This window comes from Balaenoptera acutorostrata, chromosome 4 (genome assembly GCF_949987535.1).
Source record: "Balaenoptera acutorostrata chromosome 4, mBalAcu1.1, whole genome shotgun sequence".
Classification (NCBI taxonomy): Eukaryota; Metazoa; Chordata; class Mammalia; order Artiodactyla; family Balaenopteridae; genus Balaenoptera; species Balaenoptera acutorostrata.
In genome coordinates this window covers 67,764,169-67,785,424 of record NC_080067.1, presented here as the reverse complement: position 1 = coordinate 67,785,424, position 21,256 = coordinate 67,764,169, and the positions used below count along the sequence as shown (strand labels likewise).

At 52.2% G+C, this 21,256-nt stretch overlaps 1 protein-coding gene and 2 non-coding genes across 7 annotated transcripts; all 3 read right to left on the bottom strand.

The window, feature by feature from the left end:
• Positions 1-168: 168 nt before the first annotated feature.
• EIF4G1 (eukaryotic translation initiation factor 4 gamma 1) lies at positions 169-19,328 on the bottom strand. 5 transcript variants are annotated; one of them, XM_057546077.1, is made up of 33 exons: positions 19,182-19,328; positions 18,305-18,361; positions 17,989-18,082; positions 17,611-17,697; positions 16,311-16,487; positions 15,982-16,081; positions 14,787-14,899; positions 13,894-13,986; positions 13,629-13,695; positions 12,518-13,339; positions 12,175-12,263; positions 11,896-12,082; positions 11,670-11,803; positions 11,383-11,541; positions 11,044-11,232; positions 10,676-10,873; positions 10,320-10,466; positions 9,872-10,108; positions 9,558-9,662; positions 9,283-9,442; positions 8,980-9,080; positions 8,257-8,359; positions 7,583-7,685; positions 7,124-7,356; positions 6,862-6,980; positions 6,559-6,731; positions 6,128-6,253; positions 5,888-5,969; positions 4,262-4,360; positions 4,015-4,149; positions 3,808-3,889; positions 3,530-3,670; positions 169-800 (listed from the first exon to the last, which is right to left on the bottom strand). In XM_057546077.1, exons 3-33 carry the CDS (start codon positions 18,046-18,048, stop codon positions 616-618), a joined length of 4,806 nt encoding a protein of 1,601 aa, XP_057402060.1. In that variant the 5' UTR covers positions 18,049-18,082; positions 18,305-18,361; positions 19,182-19,328; the 3' UTR covers positions 169-615. The 5 variants fall into 5 exon arrangements, with proteins under 5 accessions (XP_057402060.1, XP_057402061.1, XP_057402064.1 ...); XM_057546078.1 differs by having other exon boundaries at positions 11,044-11,229; XM_057546081.1 differs by lacking the exon at positions 16,311-16,487.
• Positions 9,159-9,234, bottom strand: LOC114235661 (small nucleolar RNA SNORD66). The gene has a single exon (XR_003621785.2). It is a non-coding gene; the product is annotated as a small nucleolar RNA SNORD66 (small nucleolar RNA).
• Positions 12,386-12,465, bottom strand: LOC114235662 (small nucleolar RNA SNORD66). Its single transcript, XR_003621786.1, has one exon. It is a non-coding gene; the product is annotated as a small nucleolar RNA SNORD66 (small nucleolar RNA).
• Positions 19,329-21,256: the final 1,928 nt, after the last annotated feature.

Here is a 21,256-nt window from a genome sequence, read left to right as displayed (position 1 = left end):
CCAGGAAAGAGACTCCCTAGCCCTCCCGATCATGGACAGGGGAAGAGGCGAGAGGGGTGCCAAGTTACAGGGAACAGTGCTACAGTGCCAGCTCTGGAAAGAAGGCTGCCCACCTACCCAGACCCCTTCTCCAGAGTGAGCAGGCCATAAAGCAGAGAGGCAGTGAGCTTAATTGAATTCATGTTTAATAATTACAGGCACCGTGCCCCCCCTTCCCCCTGCCCAGGCAGCAGCAGGGGTGGTGCAGGGGCTGGGGCGTATGCCCCCAGCAGCGAGGACGGCAGTCCCAAGAGTGATTTTTCAGAAAATAAAAAAGGACCAGGGGCAGGCGGTTGTGCCCCCCCCAAGACACACCAAATTTCAAGACTTTATATATAATATATCTCTGTGCCCCAGGGGGAGGAGAGGGACACCTGGCAGCATCCTGGAGGGGGGCCCCACGCAGCCCCAAGCCATCCTGCCTCTTCAGCCACTTTATTAGCTCAGACAACATCGCACTACAGGCACCCACTGCCGCCGCCGCTGCTGCCGCCGCCCCCCCCCCACTGCAGTCCGGGCGGCTGGCTTGGCCATCCGAGTGTCCATGGGGCTCCAAGTCCCCGGCCCCACCCGCCCTCAGTTGTGGTCAGACTCCTCCTCCTCCGCCTCACGAAGCCACTTGAAGAAAGCTGTGACAGATTTAAGGGCCACACCCTTGCCCTGCTGTTCAGCGGGGTCCTTGCTACTCTCCCAACTATAGAAGGCGTCCTCCTTCACCACGTCCTCATCGTACAGCGCATCAAAGAACATCCGAAGCAGGTCTGCAAGCAGGCAGGACAGCAGTTACAGGCACGCTGCCCACAATCACTCCATCCCCCCTCCCAGGGATCCCTCCCCTAAGCTCCACTGCTGAGACAAGGCCCTGACCCACCGTGCTGACATTTGTGTCTGGCCATTCCAGAGTGACTAGGTCTCTGACGGGATGCTTATCTCATGATCTAAGAGACTGATGTGCAAGAGTGAGTCACTTGGCCAAAACTTAGAAACCTGCCCAGCCTCACCTCAGCAGCTTCAAACTTCTCCATTCATGATATATTTAATGGGGAACACTGCAGAATTGGTATTCCTGAATTTGAGGAATCACAGTGTCTCCCACAAAAGTCAAGGGTATAACCTGGAACGTTCACTGGCCCCCATTAGATTCTGACAAACCCTTAACCCCAATTTTCTCTTACTTTCCACACACCTCCTGAACATATACACCTCCTGAACATATACACCCCCTCTGTGGCCTTGTCACTTTTACGTGTGATGTAACCTTTGCCAGGAACATTCTTTCTTGTAACCTTTTATCACCTACCTAGTGAATTCCTTTAGGCTCAACTCAAGCACCCTCTGTTTTGATCTTCCTTCTCCCTCACCCCTAGCTACCCGTCAGCCTTCCAAAGCACTTGTACAATCCCTGAACATAATCCATTCCATTCCCCACACTGCACTACCAGTCTGTCCAAAGAAAACAATACATTCTTAAAGAAAAGGGAGGCTGAGTAGTAAATACATTTCTTCTGAATAAAGCATAGGACCTAGAGTCCAGGCCTGAGTGAAACACTGACTGAGCCATCTAAGAGAAGCTGCAAACCAGGATGTTCCTCAGGGCATGCACACCCTCAGATCCACAACCGCTGCCTACGGACAGCCTCCCACCCCCATCCCACAGCAATGGCAGCAACAGATCATTTATCCCAAGCTTGTTCTCCAAATCCCATGCACACCCATCCCGGGGACCCTATACAATCAATTACCCACTCTGCCCTGTATTTTCAAGCCCAAGTTTCTCCCATCTAAACACAAAAGGCCTCCTTTACAACTGCTATCTCTTTACAGCCAAAAAGATCTGTCTTTTGACAAGAGATTAGTTGAATTCAAAGATTTTTGTCTACACTTGCTGTTTTCTTTTCCTCCTGATTCAGGTATTACTCTGTCCTTTCCAATCCAGATCCTGCCCCCTGCTGTACCAAATATTGTTTCTGCCAGGGTGGCCTCCATGTTTTCACACTCCAGAGGCCCTAATTTTCAGATCTGCTCCTATGGAATCCGGGCACATCTAGCATTACTGACCACTTTCCTCTCCTAAAATCACTCTGTCCTTTGTTCATAGGGTCTTATCCTCCTTTGGTCCCTACCTGTGGGACCTCTACCTCCTCAAGGCTGTATCCCTTGGGCAATCTTATACCCTCTTGTGACTTGCACATGTGTTGCCCTGTGCCAGCAGTTCAAGAGATGGGCCCCCAGCCCTCACCTCTTCCTCTCCAAATGAAATCAGATACCCAGCTCTCTACCTGACTGACATCTCTGATCGCCCCCACCAGGACCACAAACTCAACATGACCAAACGCAACTTGACCCAGGGTTCCCCACCGCCCAGTGAATGGCACCCCCACTATCACCTCACCTGCTGAAACTATCCTGGGAGTCATACATGACTTCCCATCTCTCATCACCCGCCCCCCAGGCCAGTGTGTGTCTTGAATCTGCCCACTCCTCTCCCATCCCCATTGCCACCAGTGAGGCTGAGTCACTACCAACACACCCCTGATCTGCTGATCCGGCCACATTCACATTCACCCCACTCCAAACCACTCTTCCCACTAATGGCCAGGATGATCTAAAAACTAAAAAAGAATGTTTAAAATCCTTGCTTAAAATCCCATAAAGGGCTTTTCCTGTCCTTAAGATGAAAGCCCAAAACTCATCCCATGGCTTACATAGCCCTGCATGACCTGGCCACATCCATCTCTCCACCCAACTTGCCTCACGTACACCTGGTTGCTGTGCTCTCCCACACTGATATTCCTTCAACAGTTTTTCCCTTGCGTCATATGTTTTCTACCTCAGGGCTTCCCTTAACACACAGTTCCTTCTTGTCAAGTCTCCCCCTCCCATTTGTCATTTAACTCCCATGTGTCAATTCCCACTCATTCTCTGACTAGGTTAATTCTCCCAGAGAGTACCCTTGCAGGACCCATTTTCCAACATTCATCTTGACTCCATGCCAACATGGGAACTATGCTTGACTTAATCACTTCTAATATCCCAATGTCCTGGCACATACCTGTTTGCTAAATGCATTATTAACCTCAAGCATGTTAACCTAAGCCTCAGTCTCCCAATATGGAAAAGGGGGGAACACCATCTACCCTAAACAATAGTTGTGAGGATTAACTGAGGCAAAGAAAAGCAGCTCAGCCCTGTACCAGGCAGAGGGAGCACAGGATACTTGGAAAACGTTACCATTTATCACCTCTGCACTCCTGGCATCTAACAGTTGGCTAGGCACAAAACAGGTAGTCAATTAACCTTCAAGGCCGAGTCTTGCACTTGTAGGTAAGGAAACAAACAAATGTTTGTTGCAGGGGAAAGGACTCAAACCATCAGGATATTTTGCTCTCCAGTGACCACCCACTTCTCCTGGATCGAGACCCTTTCCACAACTGCCCCTACTATCTGGTAGTTCCTCCAGCCCACCCCATCCCTGTGGCCTGGCTCTTACTGGGGGGCTGTTCTAAGGTCACTACAAGGGCCTGGAGGGCATAGAGCGCCTGCAGCTCCTTCTGCTCGTCACACAGGTACTTCTGTAGCAGTTTCGCTCGCGCTTTCAGCACTGCAACATCCACTCGGAGAGGAGTCTCAACTACAGGGAGGAAGACAGGGATAAGTGGAATAATGCACCCTCAGCCTGGTTCAGAACTGGAGACCAAGACCAAAACCTCCCTCCCTCCGTATCTGTTGTGCCCACCCTTGCCCCACCAACTCCCTGGCTCCTCTTACAGATAATTGCAGAATAGCAGACCGTTGTCATGAGAGCTCGAACTAACGTGTTGGATGCTACCTGCTGCTCATTCACGTTGGCCTGTGCAGAAGAAAGACAAATGGCCCGTAAGTTCTGAATTATGCCTGGAAGGCTCCACTCTCGCTGCCCTCACCTGCACTACCTTCTCCTTTCTCTCTCTCCCCCAATATCCAGGAGAAATATACCTCTATCCAGTCAAACACCCGCTGGTTACTGCTGCCCTCCTTCAGCAGCTTCTCCAGCTGCTTGCTCAGCTCCTCAGAGGACAGCAACCTCTGGCCAGGGGCTTCTGACTCCTCTCCCAAGGTATACTCCACCTTCTGCAAGCAAAAAGGCCCACAGTTGGGAGGTAAACATGTCACGTGAGATGAGGGAAGAGGAAAGGACTGGCTGACCCCAACTGCTAGAGTTAACTTAAGTCCAGCTGCAAACCTGCGCAGTGACAAAGGCACTGACATCCTGGCCTTCAGGTAAAAATTCCTTCCAGCTGAGTCCAGCCTCTCGCCACAGCGTCCCGACCTTCTTGGGACCCTGGAAAACATAAGACCAACTTAGCAACTCTCTTTCTCTCCAAGAAGCTAACAGCTCCACAAATGTCATCCAACAAATGCATAACTGAAAGCCCACTAGGTGCCTGCTAGCAGCTCAGAATGCTACAGAGGTACTGAATGGGAACAGTGCTTCCACGCCTACAGTCTAGTAACGGGCCCAAACATCAGTCAAATAACCACCCTAAGTCACAAGAACTCACCCACCACCGTGCTATGAGACCTGGGGGATGGCCTGAGACCTCTAGGAAAATGTCAATTAGCTGTCACAGGATTCTCGAAGAATTACTGGACCACAAAAGGTAAACAACCAAATCCAAATATCTCATCCTAGCCTTCTACACTCATCTACATTTTTTAAAAAATAGCTTAGTTTTTCATTATTGCAAGTAACAAATGCTTATGGGAGAGAAAAACTTCTAACAAGTATGCTTATTTGGCTCCCAAATCCAGAAAATTTTAGAAGCAGACGTTAAGTCCCCACCCCCAATCCAACACAAATCAGAAATCTTCACGTAAATGGCAGTTTGAGTTCATTTTCTGTAAGGGGCAAGAGATTCTGAAGCCATCACTGTTTTACAATAACAGATATTCAGGATGACGCCATCAACCCTTGACAAAATTACTGTACTTCATGGATTTTAAAAATGCCCATTTTAACACCACTAAAACTGAGGTGTCTCACAGTTGGCACATTACATTTCAAAAATATGACCATGTCTTTTCTTTCTCAGCAGTGCACAGATAAGATGTTGTAGAATCTATGGCACCTTAGAGTCAATGAAATACGGATATAGTCCCATATGCTTTTTCTTTTAAATTATTATTTTAAATTTCTCAGAAACTATCCTGGTACATATTTCTACCTAAAACAAGTAATATGATGCTGAAAGAACAATTCCTCTCGATTCAAAGACTTACTCCTCTAAGTTCCAGATACTGAACTCTTAAAAAACTACACTTCCCAACATCTCACCACCACTAAGTACCACACCCAACTTGCCTTTCTCATCATTTCACCTTTCTCCTTGCTAACCAAAATTAATTTTAACAAAGCGGTTTCCATCGTGAATGTTACCAAATAGACACCCCTTTGCAACTTCACAGTACTTAAAGCACTCCATTTCAGCTATTTTATTTCACACTTTACTCCACACTGTTGTCTTCATTAAGCTGTCATTTCTTCTTTCTTTTCCAACTTGTTTCCTAACTGTGTTTTTATTCACTGCTGTGTTCCCAGTGCCTAGTGTATGGTAAATGTTCTAAAAGATGCTAGTTGAATGAATGAGTGAATCAATCAAGGGCCTAGGGCCTTAGATTCTCATTCTCCTCCAGCCTTGGCCAGAACCTACAACAGTGCCAGCCTCGACATTTCCTCTCCCAGGTACCCACACAGCACTACCATCCCACCAAAGGACCATGAGGCTTCAGGGTCACTGCCAACACGCAAAAGCACATGGTGGGAAGAGAAGTTCTCAATACACTACCTCTGAAAGGCTCTCTCACTCACCATGCTTTTGCATAGGAGCCCCAGGATCTCCAGCAACAGGGAAGCAGCTTTGCCCAGGGGTCTCAGAGGTTTTGTAATCTCCCTACAAGAGAAAAATCCAGTGTTGACAGCCTTCCACACCCTCTCAACACACTATCCCATCCCTCCCTAAATCCAGGCGTCTAAGTTGCCACACCTCTCCTCCCTCTTCCCTCTTCTTCCTGTTTTTACCTCCCCTGAATTCCACCAAAGGGGACTAACCTGAACAGCTCCCCCATGGGCACCCCACCTTCATGCAGAATGGGCGTTACCAGTTCTGCTAGGTAGAGCCACACATGAGGGATGTCAATTTCCATGTCTTCAGCCAATTCCAGGATTTCATATAGCCTGCAAAGAGAATTCAAAGTCATCTAGGAGAGACAAGCTGCACTCCTACCCTCCTGCTGGGGAAACAAAGGCACGGCTAAAGGATCAAATGTGGAGCCCTTCAGGAACATTTCCTAAACATGGGGCAATTATCTCAAGCTAAAGCCATCTTCTTCTCCTTAGATGGCTCACCCCCAACCCTGCCAAAAGTTATGTTGACCAGGATGGCTGAGGAGCCTACATTCTTAGCTAAGGTTCCACAGGTCCTACAAAGGAGGGAAATTTGTGGGTATGTAAAAGTGGGAGGCCCACCAAGTCAGTCATACCCTTGGTAGTACTGGGCAGTGGAGAGGTGCCCAGCACAGAGCAGCTGGTGCAGCAGTCGCCCCATGTGCTCACGGGCAATGGCGCTGCGCTCCAGTGTGGACTCGATGCCGTGCCGCACAAAGATGAAGAGCAGCGAGGGCGAGGCCAGCTCCTGCACGCACTGAACCGCCTCCTGCAGGGGCGCAGCACACAGAAGAGAGACCAGTCACTGTCTGGCCCAGACCCTACACCCATGCCTGTCGGCACAGGCCCCTTCCCGCCCACCCTGCCGTCACTCAGACCGCTCCGCTCCCACTGCTTACCTTCATGTCATTGAGATGGAGGTATTCCTCAATGATGGCCCTGGATTTCTTCTCCAGCTCCTCTTCAGAGAGCGCAGCCCTCGGGGGACTCACAGGGGGCAGGGCGGCTTCTCGCTTCACTGAGCGAAGAAAAACAGATCAGAGATTCTTCAGTTCCAGTCTTCCTAGCAAACAGGGTCTGGAGCCCTGAAGACACTGTCTGGGTACTAGCTAGTCCCAAACCAGCCCACACCCTTCCCTTCCCCACCCCCCAGACCCTTACCAGCATCCCGCCCGCGGTCCCGATCCTCCGTGAGGCTAGCTGCCTTGCGCAGTCCCTCAGGCTGAGAAGGCCGCTCTCTACTCCGCTCCTCCACTTCCTTGCTGAAGCTCCGCTTGGTGGCGGGTGTCCGTGCGCGATCAAGCCGGTCACCACGGTCACCTCCCCGTTCACTCCGCTCTAGGCGGTCTCCCCGGTCCCCAGCTTTCTCACCTCGTTCCCGGCTCAAGCTACTCCTGGAAGAAAGACAGGCACATCGACTCTCACCTGTACTGCCCACAGGCACTCTTGTTTAACTATCCAACATGCTGAGCAACTGTCAGGCCTTGTTCTTGGCATCAGGTATATGCCCCAATCTCAGCCAGGAGCTCTGAGCATTACAGGTGTAAGGATTCCAATGGCAGCAGTCAAAACCCAATCAGTACTCCAAGTGTGAAAACAAAGACATCGAGGAAACCTCACCTCTGTATCACACGTCTGTTATCTGTGCTTTCTGTAGGTACTGCTTGTTGAAGGGCTGAGAAGCGATTCAAGGTACTAGTAGCTGGACGAGCAGCTTCTGATGCTGGGGAAGGAGAAAACCCAGATTAAAACCTATTTCCGGGGCTTCCCTGGTGGCGCAGTGGTTGAGAATCTGCCTGCCAATGCAGGGGACACGGGTTCGAGCCCTGGTCTGGGAAGATCCCACATGCAGCGGAGCAACTGGGCCCGTGAGCCACAACTACTGAGCCTGCCCGTCTGGAGCCTGTGCTCCGCAACAAGAGAGGCCGCGATAGTGAGAGGCCCACGCACCGCAATGAACAGTGGCCCCCACTTGCCACAACTAGAGAAAGCCCTCGCACAGAAACGAAGACCCAACACAGCCAAAAATAAATTTAATTAATTAATTTTAAAAAAAAAAGAGGATGCCTTTAAAAAAAAAAAATCCTATTTCAGTACATCCTATCTCCTACTCGCCAGTTTAGGACACTTGGTCCTAGTCCTGACACTAGAGTAGTTCAGCCCCTAGTGCCAAGTACACACTGCCTGTATTACCTAACTAACCACTCTGTAATGAAAGCCCCCGATACAGAGAAGACGCTGCCCTCAGGAGAGCTGATTCCTAACCACCCAGCTCTTTACAGTGGCCTCCATACCTGCATCGGAGGGCTTGGCTCCTGAGCCTCCACTGCTTCCCTTGCCCCAGCTCAATCGCCCTCCAGGTGCAAACAGCTGGTTGTTAGAATCAATGGAGCCAGGCTGAGGAAGGAAAGGGAGTGAGAGTCACAGGTCTGATCCAGCCAAAGCCCACGCCAGCCCTCACCACACACAGCCGTAAGGGGCCCAGACCAGGGGCCATGCAAACTTTCCCTGTAAAGAGCCAGACAGTAAACATTCACTACAGACCAGGCAGTTTGAACTACTCAACTCTGCCGCTGTACCACAAGAGCAGTCACAGACAATATTTAAAAGGGAAGAGTGTGGTTATGTTCCAATAAAACTATGCACATTGAAATTTAAACTTTATATAATTCCTTATCACAAAGTATCATTCACTTTTTGATTCTTTTCAACCACTAAACAATGTAGAAAACTCTCATTCTTAGCTTGCGGGCTGTATAGAAGGAGGGAATGGCTGGATTTGGTGTGCATGTCAGGGTGCTGACCACTGATCCAGACCAACGTGAATACATCCCCTAGAGTTGGCAGTCCCGTCTCTAGCAATCTAACCAGCTAGTCTAAGGGGGAAAATTGAGCTGTCACCTTCCCAACCTCAGACAAGTGAGGGGATTAAGATCCAAACCTGTGCTTAAGGCCCATCTGACCCCTCTTTATCCTCCCATCACTGACATCAGCCCTTCCAACACACACACCCCTACCTTCGTGATCTTAGTGAGTCGTGAGGTGTCAATAGGGCGGCTGCCCTTGCTGATGGGCACTGTGTTCCAGCCACCATCATCCACAAGTGGAAGGCCACGGCCTGGGACAAAAGGAAAGCATACTGGAATGGTGAGTAAGTCCCAAGAACCCTGTTCCCGAGGGCTGCCCCCAGCCTCCATTCCTCAGATCCTCAGTTCCATCATGGGGTCTCAGTGGCCCAGACACGTGGCACTAACAAGAAGTCATCAGTGGAAAGCACAACCCCTCACATTGTCCATCCTCAGTCCCAGCCTCAAACTCACTGATGGGTGGGCCTGGAGGGCCACCCCGACGCTTGTCGCTGCCCTTGGCCATTAACTGCTGCACTTTTATGTGCTCCCGATGCTCCTCCAGCTCAGCTTCCTTGTGGATTTGGTCAATCGTCTTGGGACCCTGGTCCCCTCGACGCGGCACCCAATTGCTCTGTGGGGACAGGCCGGTCACAAGGTAATTACATCAGACAGGGCCAGACAAAAGTGTCAGGAACTGGGACTGTGGGGTCAGAGGCAGCAAACAGTGGGAAAGAGGGGACACACACCCGTCGCAGATCCAGCACGTCTTGCAGCATAAAGCGGATTCGGGATGAAGTCTTCTTTTCCTTAATGATTTTTTCCATCTGGTTGAAATACTGATCCATTCGGGGCTAACAAGAAGCAAAAGGATCAAGGTCAGGAAGTTCTAAAACTTCACCTCCAACTACAGGCCATGCCCCTCCTCAGGCCTTCAGCTCCGCCACTGTACTCAGTGGCACACAGTGCCACTCAGACACAACAGCTGGGAAGGGTGTCTGTCAGTGGACCGCAGACCCCACGCGCTTCAGCCTGTCCTCTCCCATACCCCAGGACCCCCTACCTTGGCCTTTTCAAAGTCCAGGTCTTTGCCAATGGTGGTGAGCAGACGGCAAAGGCATTCGAGGGACTCTTCATCATGGTTCTTAAGTAGTTTAACCACACAGTCGTGCATGATTGCCTCTGTTAACATCTTCAGCTTGAACAACTCCCCGATAAACTTGATATTCCCTAAAGAGCGCCGCCGGGCTATGTCTCGAGCCTCTTCCAGCTCTTCCTTCAGGCGTCCCCGTTCCTCTGCCTGCCAGTCATGGGACAGGGATCACATCAGAAAGACAGCCAGCCACTCAGCTAAAACTGTTCTCTCTTCCACTATCTAGATTCCTAAACCTAGCAGCAAGCACTCACGTCCTAAGGCAGAGAAACCCCCAAAACACCAATATCCCCACCCCCACTTCTGCAGTGAGCCGCACCCGGGTGAGCAGGGGAACTGGGAATGGAGTCTCTCTCACCGTAGCAGCTTCATCCATCTCCTTTTGCTTCTTCTCAAAAACCTCATCATCATCTTTGTCTTTTTCAAACTCCTTCTGACATCGATTTAACAACAGTTTTCGGAAGTTCACAGTCACTGTTGGCTTTTCTGTAGTGGGCACTTTCAGCTGTATGTCAAAGAGAACGCCACATTCAGACCAGTCCAGGGCAGGGAAAACCCTCCAAAAGTCTTCAACTACCTGACCCAGGAAGACCTCTGGCCCTGGCTCTGCCACCAACAGCACAGGATAGAGGAGAACCAAGAAGCTGGACTCAGAGTCTTAGGAAGAGAAGTGGGAAGCTAAACCACAAGGTTTAGAAAACAGTGGAAACTAACCGCCATGAGGCAGCGGCACATGTTGGCATAGGCCACGGAGAAGTTCGGTTCTGAAATGGCCTTCTCAAAGATGAGGTCAATGACCCCTTTGAGGCGTTCCTCGGTGTCGATGGCTAGCTGCGTCACCTGCTTCATCAGCTGCTGGAACATCTGGGGTGTCAGCTTATTCAGGATGGAGCGCACCCTGCGGAACAGGTCCTGGAGGGGAGAGGGAACAGAGAAGACAAAGAATCCAGTGAAGTTTTCAGAAGAACAGTGGCTGCTAGGAGGGATGGAGAAAGTAGATACTAGTGATGAGAGGGCAAGGCTGGCTCAGAGGGCAGACCTTGCAAAGAAGGAACGGAGACCAAACCACGACTCGCAGGTACCTGGGTTTTGCTGCCATCAGCGTCCTCCTCCCCTCGGTCCTTCTCAGCCACTGCCCGCTTGCTACTGGGTTTCCAGGCCTTCTCTGCTTTGTTCAGCTTTATATCTTCGGTCATTGACACTGTGGCAATGATCTTGCGTGGTTCCTTTCGGGGGCCCTGCTGAGATCGCCGGGGTCCCAGACCAGCCTGCTAAGCAAGGAGCAGGGACAAGAGAAGCCACAGAACTAGTCAGCACAACCTACTACCACTACCACACATCTCCAGGGCAGACTTCTCCCCACCCCCACAATGAGATACAGGAAGCCAACACCCCCAACTCCCCTTGCCAGTCCCACTCACCGGCCCTCGGGGCAGCTCCCCACCTGGCCCACCCCTCGGGGGCCCACGGCTGCTAAGGGCTGGTCGGCCAAGGTTGGCAAAGGACGGAGTGAAGTCTGGGCCACAATTTATGCCTTGAAGTCTACTGGGATCCAGTGGCCGCAATGGTGTTTTATTGGCCTGCAAAAAGGACAGGGAAGGTATGAGAAACAGGCTAGGGCTAGCTACTGACCACTCTTTCAAGACCTCTGGCTCCTCCCCAGCCAGCCAGCCTGCCCAAACTTACCCTCTCCCTTAAGCCCACCAACCTTATCCAACACCACATCACTGATATGGGGCAATCCCTCCGGCTTCTGCATACTGGCAAAGATGAACTGAAAGCCAAGCAGGAACTCACGGTCATAACGCTTTTTCTCCTCAAGGTTTAGAGGCTTCCACTGATCTGCAAGGAAAACAAGATGAACCAATCACACTGCTTTCTCCTGGGGCCCTGATAAGCATACTCAACCCTTCTCAACCTTTCCTTCTGCATACCTGACTTATATTCATACTTCTGTTCCCCCGGCTGGATGTTCTCAGCATTTTGAATCTTGTCTTCCTTTGAGTCCCAGGTCTCGTCTGCTTCCTCAGGTCGCGGGGGCACACTGCTGCCCTCAGGCTCTGGGCTGGGATTGTTGCCTACAGGAGGCTGATTTTCTACCTCTGATACTCCTGGGTTCACCTGTAACCATTGGACATTCCGTTTTGGTTGCAGTGTGACCACTGTTCCATACCCAAACTTTGCCCTTCTCCCTCCGCTTTCTGCTCCCTTACCTCCTTGAAGGCATCCAGAAGGTCTCCTACAGCCTCCTTCTTATTGAGCTCCTTAATTTTCCGTCTCCTCTTTGGCACAGATACTGCCACTATTTGGGGGTGGGGGGGAGGAGTGAGAATAACTTAAGGAGTACCCCCACCCCTGGGAAAAATAAAAAGCAGCCATGGTACAATATTCCCTTTTTTCATCACACCGTCTCTTGACTTAGAATTCCTTAATCTAACCCTTAAAAGTTCCATTACAGGGCTTCTATGACCCAGACACAATGGCACGAGAGGTCATCAATGAAGAAAAAGAACCACACCCAGCATGCCCCACCTCTACCATCCAGCCACACCTTACCTTGGGTGACTGATGCCACCTCCAAATTCTGGGACAGGTGGGCTGGGACAGGGGTGCTCTCTAGAGGGAGCGGTTCCTCTCCTCCCTTCTCACCCTCAGCTTCTCCTTCCTCTTCCTCTTCTTCCTCTTCCTCCATGTCCTCCTCTTGAGCAGGGGAAGCAGCTGGAGGGGCCACAGCTGGAGTGGCAGAAAGGATGGTGGGGGGAGCCACCAATGCTGTAGCGTCCTTGGCCTGCTCCTCTGGTTCACTGACTGGGCTTAAGTCCACAGCTGGTGGCGAGGGGGCTCCGTTGAGCAGTTCCTCAGGTTGGGCAGTTGGAGCAATGGGCATGGGGGATTCAGAGGGACAAGCCGGGGGAGGGAGAGGGGCAAGCTCCAGGCTCGACTCCAACTCTGGTTCCAAATTCTCAGACAGGACCGTGCCATTAGGCTCAGGAAGAATTTCCACCTTGTGAGATGCCAGGGGGGTGGGAACCTGGAGAGGACTGGAAGAGAACTCAGATTCTGGAACTGGTTTGCTGAGTGTCACTTCTACTTCCAGTATGGGTTCAGCGAGGGGAGTGGGTTCTGGAGAGAGGCAATATGGCTCCCCAGTTTCAGAGGGCATGGGGGTTGATTCTTCTACAGATGTTTGTATCATCCCCGTTGTCATACTGTCCCCAGGAATAGGGAGGACTGTGAGATTAGGCTCAGACCCCGGTTCCAAGACTGGGGGTGGTGATGGGGTCGGAGAAGGTGATGAAGGCTGGGATTCTGAAGGGCTGTGCTCTGGGCCAGGCAGCCCTGGCCGCTCCCCAATGACTGCTCCCTGCGACCGGTCATCTGCACCATAGGAAGAATGAGTAGTTAGAGGCAAGTCCTTCACTGCTATTGCTCTTCGTCCTCCCAGCCAAGCATTCCCAACCTGACAGCCCCCTACACACACACACCAGTCTCCTCCCACCTAGGTCTTTTCCATTCTCACTCAAAATCCAATCTACCCTAAAATCCGACTACCTGACACCTAAGTCATTCTTCTCTGGCACCCAATTCAAGTCACTCCATTTCCTTGGCATTTTAAATGATCACACTCCTTTTCCCCATAAAGGCTCTGCCCCACCTGCTTACTTACCTGGCCGGACAACAACAGCAACCTGGGGTGTCTCCCCATTAGCCTGAGGCTCCAGACCACCTCCCGTCTGCAGGACACAAAGGGTTACCAAGTTTGCCCTGAAGAGTCCCACAACCCTTCTTTACTAGAGCCATTTCTACTTTAGCCGCCTAGAAATCCAGGAAAGCAGGGAAATGAATCCCTTAGTTGAAGAAAAAGATCCAGGGACCTAGGAGTCCAGGGCAGAACAGCCATCCCAGCCAGGGCATCACTCAAAGAACAGTACCTGGGGAGGGGTGGGTGTGGAGGCAGTGCGGGCCCCAGACATGATCTCCTCCGTGATATCCTTCCCTCCTTGGTTTGGGTCTCGAATTCGGATCTGGGGGAAAAAAAGCTACAGGATGAGTGGGAAGCAGGAGGAACCCACCTCTCCACCCTGCCCCACTCCTAGGACTCCAGGCCACCCCCCACCCCTCACTGGGAAGCAGGTAGGTGGGTGTCAGAAACCCCATGAGTTCTGCTGTCAACCCATCCGGCTGCTCTTATAGTCTCGTCTTGGCCCCCACCCCTAAGACACCCTTGACCTCACAGAGCAGCCACGTACATCACAATGCCCCTCCCTCCCTCATGCCTGCCCAACCAGAAGTCCCCAAGAAGTGGCTGCATGCCCTGGGGCCCAGGACCCCCATCTAGCACCCATCCGGCTCACTTGTGGCTAGTCTGCTTGATCTCTGGGGGCAGGGACCAGATCCAGTGGGTGGAGCCAGGGTGACTCAGCGGCTTCCCCAGCCCTGGCACCCTATTCTGGGCACCACGCCCAGGGCTTGAGGACTGAGCAGAGGCGGAGGCCTCAAGAGCTTCCAGGACTGGGGGGTGGGGCCACAGAAAGCAAACCATTTCCAAGGCAAGCCACCAGAAACCCAAAACCAAACTTAGATGTTACGGACCCAGAACCCAGGTCTCTAAGGCATTTCCCCACCAGACACTCCAATCTTCCAGTAAGCTTCTTCTACATGGAAATCTTAGCACCTTACAAAGAACCTAAGCACTTCACAGATCCCCATTCTTTGCCTACTCTCAGCTGAAGATCTGCCTCAACCTCCTGCTCCCTGACCCACAACGCGCCTGACCTTCATTCTCCCTTTCCCAGATATCCTAGAGCCCGCTGCTGCTACTCACCGTCTTCCGCTCCCTCTTGGGAGCGATCTGGGGTGGCTGGCTCATCAAAACCGGCGGGGGAGCCACTCCAGTGGGGAACTGCTGCACACCCTGGGCTGGGTAGTAGGCGCCAGCTTGGGGGGCGGGAGGGACACGGAAAGGAAGAACAGTGGCAGGGTCAGAGCCCAACCATGTACAAATGCCTGCTTGAACACCTCCCACCCCCTGGAGAACCTCTCATCACCCACAGCCGGCCCCTCGCCCTGCCCCACCCTCCTCCCCAAGGGAATGAGGTGTCTATCAAAGCTGGGGAACCAGTCTGAACTGCGTTTACAAGAATTCCTAACACTGACACACACACCCCTTGTAGGCAGGCACTTCTTCCCCACCACACACCAGCTACCAGGACTATGTCTGCTCCTCTTCTACCCCGTAAGGTAACACGTATGCACCCCACCCCCAGCAAAACACACACATATACTCTGAGAGAGCAGCAACTACTTAACCTGAAACAGAATCAGGTCTTTGGCTGGGAATGATAAAAACAAGATTTGCCAACCCTGTTCCATTCAACCTGAGTCCAATTCCAGTCTCCAGCCCTTTGCTAAGGGGCAAGGAAACAAAAAGTAACATTATGAACCAGGCCCAGGATGAGAAAAATTCCTTAAAGCAATGGTCTCCAAAATAGGATACATTCTTTAATATCATCCAAAACCTCCACTTGTTTGTTTTTGACAAGCAACATTAAGTGTTATTTGTCTAAATTATGCATACGTATAACAAACAAAAACATACATTAAAAGTACATACTCAAAATTTTTCCTGACAGTCAAAAAATTTTGGAAACCACTGCCATAAAGAACAGACTAATCCTTTCCTAGAATATAAATGAAAAACAGCTACAGAAACCTCTCAGATCCACGTTACATGGGCTCCCCCCAACCATGGAACGAGTGTCACAGGGAATATTTACTAACAGGCCTTCAAACTAGTGCTTGAACTGTATTCCTTGACGTGGGGAGGACTCCAACTCTCAGCAACAGTATAAAATCCTCTCCGCACCACCCCCCAACACCAGTTACATATTAAGCACCAATCCCTGCTACCCCTGTCATTTCTAGACCAAGAAACAAGCCTGCGAAGGGTCTTAGCAATTAGTAGGTGAGTTTAGATGCTCCCTGGGACTCACTCTCACCTGACTCCCTCCCCTGCTTACCGTAGGTCCCAAACTCTGTAGGGCTTGCACCCGGATAGAAGCTTGGGGCTCCCGGCTGCACAGGATACTGCTGTGTCGGGACAACATATGTGGAACGCCCCTGGTGGAGGGGAAGGGGGAGAAGGAGGGGAGAGGAGTTGACAGAGCTACAAATACCGCGTCAGACTACAAAGAGAATATACGGCAAGACAGAACAAGCCAACTCTAGGGAATGACCAGAAGAAAGTCCCACCTCTGGAGAAGAGATGGGACTGGAGGGTCAAGGTTAGGAAGATGGGAGTTGGGGTACAAGGTTGTGTGGCCTCCAGCCCCCAAGCCTCCAGCCTCACCTGTCCAGGGATGTAGTAGGCCCCCTGGGAGGCTGGGTAGGAGATCTGGGAAGGGATCATCATTACTTGGGATCCAGCAGGGTAGACATGGGCAGCTGGGCCAGGGCGGGCGGGGGCTGCACTCTGCACTCGGGAGGCTGCACTGCTCGGGGGCTGGGCCCGGCTAGGGTAGAAGTGCTGTCAGGAGGGAGGAAGGCAGTTGGCACTGGGAAGGGGAGGAAGTGGACAGCAAAATGGCCATTCTGCTATGTCTCTAGTCTGGAGAGAAGTGCCAGGGGCTTTGGAGCATGGGGACCAACACTTCCAAGATTCACCTGACCAACCGATGTTTAAGTGGCCTCTTGTACTCACAATGTGCCCTCCAAACTCAGATATACACTTTGCACTCTGCATATTTACTCCCTCCCTGCCATGCATACTCATGTCACCTCCTCCAGTCTATCCTTCAGCAGAGGCTTCCTAACACCCAGATGCATCATGCCTAAGTAAAGCCTTTTTCAGCAACATAATCCCCAGCATGCACTGCTCCACCCTAAGGTACTGAAGAGCTAACCGCTAACATGCAAGTCTCCCAGTTCCCAGATACGCGCTATGCAAGATTTAGCCCCTAACATGCATTGGTCAGCCTCAGAATGAGGACCTGGACAGCAAACAAGTCCCCACCCTGAGGAACCCCAGCCCCTGTCTCTAGCCCCTGACTAGGGTGGAGGGTAACGGTGAGACCAGGAGAGAGTCCAGGATTAGCAAAGGGGTATTACCTGCAGAGACCTGAATCCTCCCTGAGAGCACATGGGGACAGGAAAGAAGAGAATTATCCCCAAGGTGATGAGGGGAAAAGATGAAGGAAAAAATAAAGGATGCAGGACAAGAATCCTCTCCCACTTAGTGAGGAAGAATTTATGGAATAGAGAAAGGCAAGAACCAGCTGGAGTGTTTATCTTCCCACAGTCCAAAGAGAAGGAAGGGATGGGGAATGGAGCAATGGCAACCTCCCAGTAAAAGGAGGAAATAGGAAAGCAGGGCCCAAAGAGTTGGCAGCAGGGCCCAACACTGCCCCCAATTCTTAAGGCACCAGGACCCCTGGTAATGCCATCCCCACCAACTACATACTAACCGAGGGGCCAGCCACCGTAAGTAATCAACAGTGCGAAGTGCAGAGCCCCATGAAAGAACACATAGCAACTGTCAGGAAACTGGGGCAGGTACAGGGCCTCCGTAGTTTCCACCCTAGGCCCAAACTGGCCTAAGCTTTAAGTGGCTCCCACCCATGCCCCCTACTCCCCTCCCCACAGCCCCTCACCTGGCGGGGCTGAGAAGGCGTGTTCATTTGTGTCGCTTGAGGCGTACTGAACACCACCGGTGCTGTCTGCCCCGGGGGAAACGCTGGCTGAAGGGGGGAGACCAGATTTCAGCAAGAGGGGAAACCCAGGTGGGGCAGAAACTCAAGCTGGTGAAGGGATCAGATCTGTGGCAAGAGCCTCAACAATCCACATATACCCTCCCCATGACAGCCCCTGGGAACAGCCCAGGGGCCCTGTCTCAATTTGGCAGCAGGAAGCTGCACTTTGCCCTGACACAGAAAGGGGTGGGAAAATCCAGAGGCTGGAACCTGTTCCTGACCCGGCTGCCTGGTCTCCCCAACCTGCACCCCAGTCACTGCTAATTCCTCCCTAATTACCTGTGGGAGTCCAGGGGATGGGGCAGGTGGGGGGCCTGTGGGCTGTGGAGCTTTGTTCATTTCATTTGGTGCCACATCAGGGTCCCCCCAGCACCTGTTGGGAGAGAGAGGAGCTCAGAAAGGGGAAGGGACCCAAGCTGAAGGCAAATGGAGTGGGGGAAGGGCTGAAGCAAGGGCTGGGGCCCACAGCGAGCCCCGGAGGCGCCAAGCGGGTGAAGGAGCATTAAAGACCCAGCTTATGTCCCCACCAACACCCTGTCAAACCCACACCGCCTCCAACCACCCCCCTGACCTGCTCAAACAGCCCCTCACTCACCCCCTCGGTTAAGAATAAATCCACGGTGCGGCCTACAGGTTCTGGGCATCCGAGGGCCTGGGGTTGGGAGGTGAGGGGTATCAACCTGGCTCCGCGGGGCCCAAGACCAACCAGACCGGAAATTCCAGGTCTCGCTGGCACCAGGCTCCCGGATCACAAACGGAGCTAGCAGCTTCGGCCGTGGTGTCCCCACCCCCCACCCGGGGACACCGGGTTCGGGGCCTGGCCCGGGGGCACACGAGGCACGCCTGCCGCGGGTGACCGCGGGGGCACCCGCGCGGGGCCAGAGACGAGGCCTGCCGCTGCCCAGGAGTGGAGGCCAGGAAGGGCGGCAGTCGGACCGTAAAAGGCCGGGCGGGCGGCGGCCGAAGAGGAGCCGGTTTGAAGCAAGTGAGGGTCGGCCTGGAGGGCGGGCGGGGCCGGGGCCTCCTCCCTGCCCGCCGCCGCCGCCTCCTTCCCCTGCGCCCTCCCTGCGCAGCGCCGGCCAGTGCCAAAGAACAACGTGTCACTTCCCGGCGGCCGGGCCGCAAAGGGGGGAGGGGGCGGCGGGCCGGGAGCCGCGGTGCCTGCGCCCGCGGGGCCTCCTCGGGTCGGACCGAGGTGGCACTTAGCGGCCGGGGAACCCGGCGCCCTCCCAGCCCGCGGGGACCACATATTCCGGCCCCGCGCTCCCCCACCCCCACCCAGCAGCCAGGCCGGGCTAGGCCGGGCACACGTGGGCCGGGGATCAGGCCCTGGCGGGCCGGGGCCCGGGCTTGGGCCACGGGGCCAAGGCGCCGGGGCGGCGGCGCAGGGTAGCCGGTCCGGGCCCGGATGGCGGCGGATGCGGGGGGAGGGGGTGGGGGGGCCGGGTCGGGCCCGGACATGGCGGCTTTACCTTCAGTCTCCTTCAGTCCGCGCGGCCGAGCCCCACGCAGCCGCACAGACGTAGTCCACAACCATTTCCGGCTCCCCGCACGGATCCCGCTCGGCGGCCACCGCTTCTCCGCAGGCGCAGCCGGCGCCCCCACGTGACCGGCGCAGAGGGCGGAGCTTCGCCCGGCGCCGCGGAGCACATGGGATTTGCCCCGCCTCGTCATGTGACAGGCACTGCCCGCCCCGTGTCCCCTCCCGAACTTTGGAACTCCCCAGACCGAGCCCCCTCTGCGTCTGTGTTCCGCGGTTCTTTAGTTCATTCATACTTCGAGTAAGCATTTATTGACTGCATACTGTGTGCTAGGCGAAGTGCTGGCTGAGGGCTGAGAACACTGAAATTAAAGACTCAGTCCTGCGGAAGTAAATCATGGACAAATACGGAAAGAAATACGAATTAGGCAGCTTTGAAATAACGTAAATTAGATCATTGAAAGACCTATTAAACTGAATGTTACGCTAAAAGGATTGAAACATTCTAAGTAAGGAATTAGTAGATTTATCTTTTGTAGATATCGGCCACTCCCAGGGAGGGACTAAAACCTATCACGGAAAGTTCAAATAGTGATGGAAGAAGTAATCCCAAGACCTCTCGCTGCCCGATAGCCAAGATTTTGAACCGCCTGAAGGGACACACTAGAGCCACATCTAGTTACTCAGAGTCAGCCTGGATTTTAATCCAAACTCTGCCACTTACTCCCCTGGCGATGTACCTACTATCTATCTACCTACCTACTTAATACCTGTTGTAAAATGGGGATATTTGAAACGAGGCAGTCTGGCTCAGTTCTGGGCTTTTACCCACCGTACTTTCACGCTATTGGATTGTGAGGATTAAAGGAATTAATTTTTGTGAAAGTGCTTAAAACTGTGCCTAGGTATCTAGCTCTGTTTTCTCTCTCTCCTCCCCACCCCCCTCTCTGTATACAAACACATATAATCCCAAAAGAAAACATTTTCTTTGCACCAATGATGAACTGGTCACTCAATATATGACCTTTGTGATCTCACTTAATCCTCACAATTTCCTACAAAATGGATTGTATTATTATTCCCATTGTATCTGAGTAACTGAAACTCCAAAGAAAGGAGAGCAAAATAGACACACAGAGGAGGAACCATAAGGAGAAAGAAAATGCAGATCTAGAGTGTTCTGTTACACTCTTCACTTGACTTCTGTGACTTTATCATGTATGGCTGGCTCCCTTCTCTACTCTTCTCATTTCTCTTTCTCCCTAAGCAAACTAATAAATAAAAATCAGTTACTGCCTGCATGCCAATTCGTTCCTAGCTCAGAAATCACTCTCGAATTCCAGTCAGAACAAGGTACTACCTAAAAGACATCTTCACTTAGTCACCCCACAGGCATCTTAAATTGTGTATGCCCAGATAGAAATGTGTCATCTCTCCCCACTGGATAGAGTCCTCCTTTTGCCCCCAAACATGTTTTGCTCATGTATTCTTTTTTATGAATAAGTGCCTAACCAGAAAATTTGGATTCATCCTACATTCCTTCCCACCCACATGTCTCATCAGACATCAGGTCCTATTGGTGTTTGAATCAAAATCAAGTCCTGTTGATTTTGTCTTTAAAAGCATTTCTGCCCTTCCCCCCCTCCCCATTTCTACTGCCCTAATTCAGTTCATTCCCCTTGCCTGGTCTCCAGGCCTCCATGGTGAGCTTTCTCACCCAGATAGCTAGCTGACCATGTCACTTTCCTGCTCTCATTCATTGGTCCCCATTGAGAGACACTGTCAATTTCTTAGCACAACAAAGCTCTTCTAAACCTCATCTGAGCCTGTGTCTCTATCTCCTACCACAGTTTCCCCTAGCTCTATACACAGCCAAACCAAACTATCCATGGTTTCCGAAAACAAATAGCTTGTCTGCCTCTTGCTTTTCCTACTCCTTTAGCTATATCCTGCCTTCTTTTCCTCTGGATAAACTCATCTTTCTCCAAGAATCAGTTTCCTCAAAAATCTCCCCTCACTTACCCGGGCACTTAGGCCCTATTTCAGTGATCCTAGAATAACTTGTTC

Excerpts from the sequence above, each read along its gene's own strand:
- EIF4G1 (XM_057546077.1), bottom strand. The coding sequence starts at position 18,048 with ATGAACAAAGCTCCACAGCCCACAGGCCCCCCACCTGCCCCATCCCCT. Across the intron at positions 13,340-13,628 it reads TGCTGTTGTTGTCCGGCCAG|ATGACCGGTCGCAGGGAGCA; the intron begins GTAAGTAAGCAG and ends CCTATGGTGCAG. Across the intron at positions 11,233-11,382 it reads GGGAGCTGCCCCGAGGGCCG|CAGGCTGGTCTGGGACCCCG; the intron begins GTGAGTGGGACT and ends CTCCTTGCTTAG.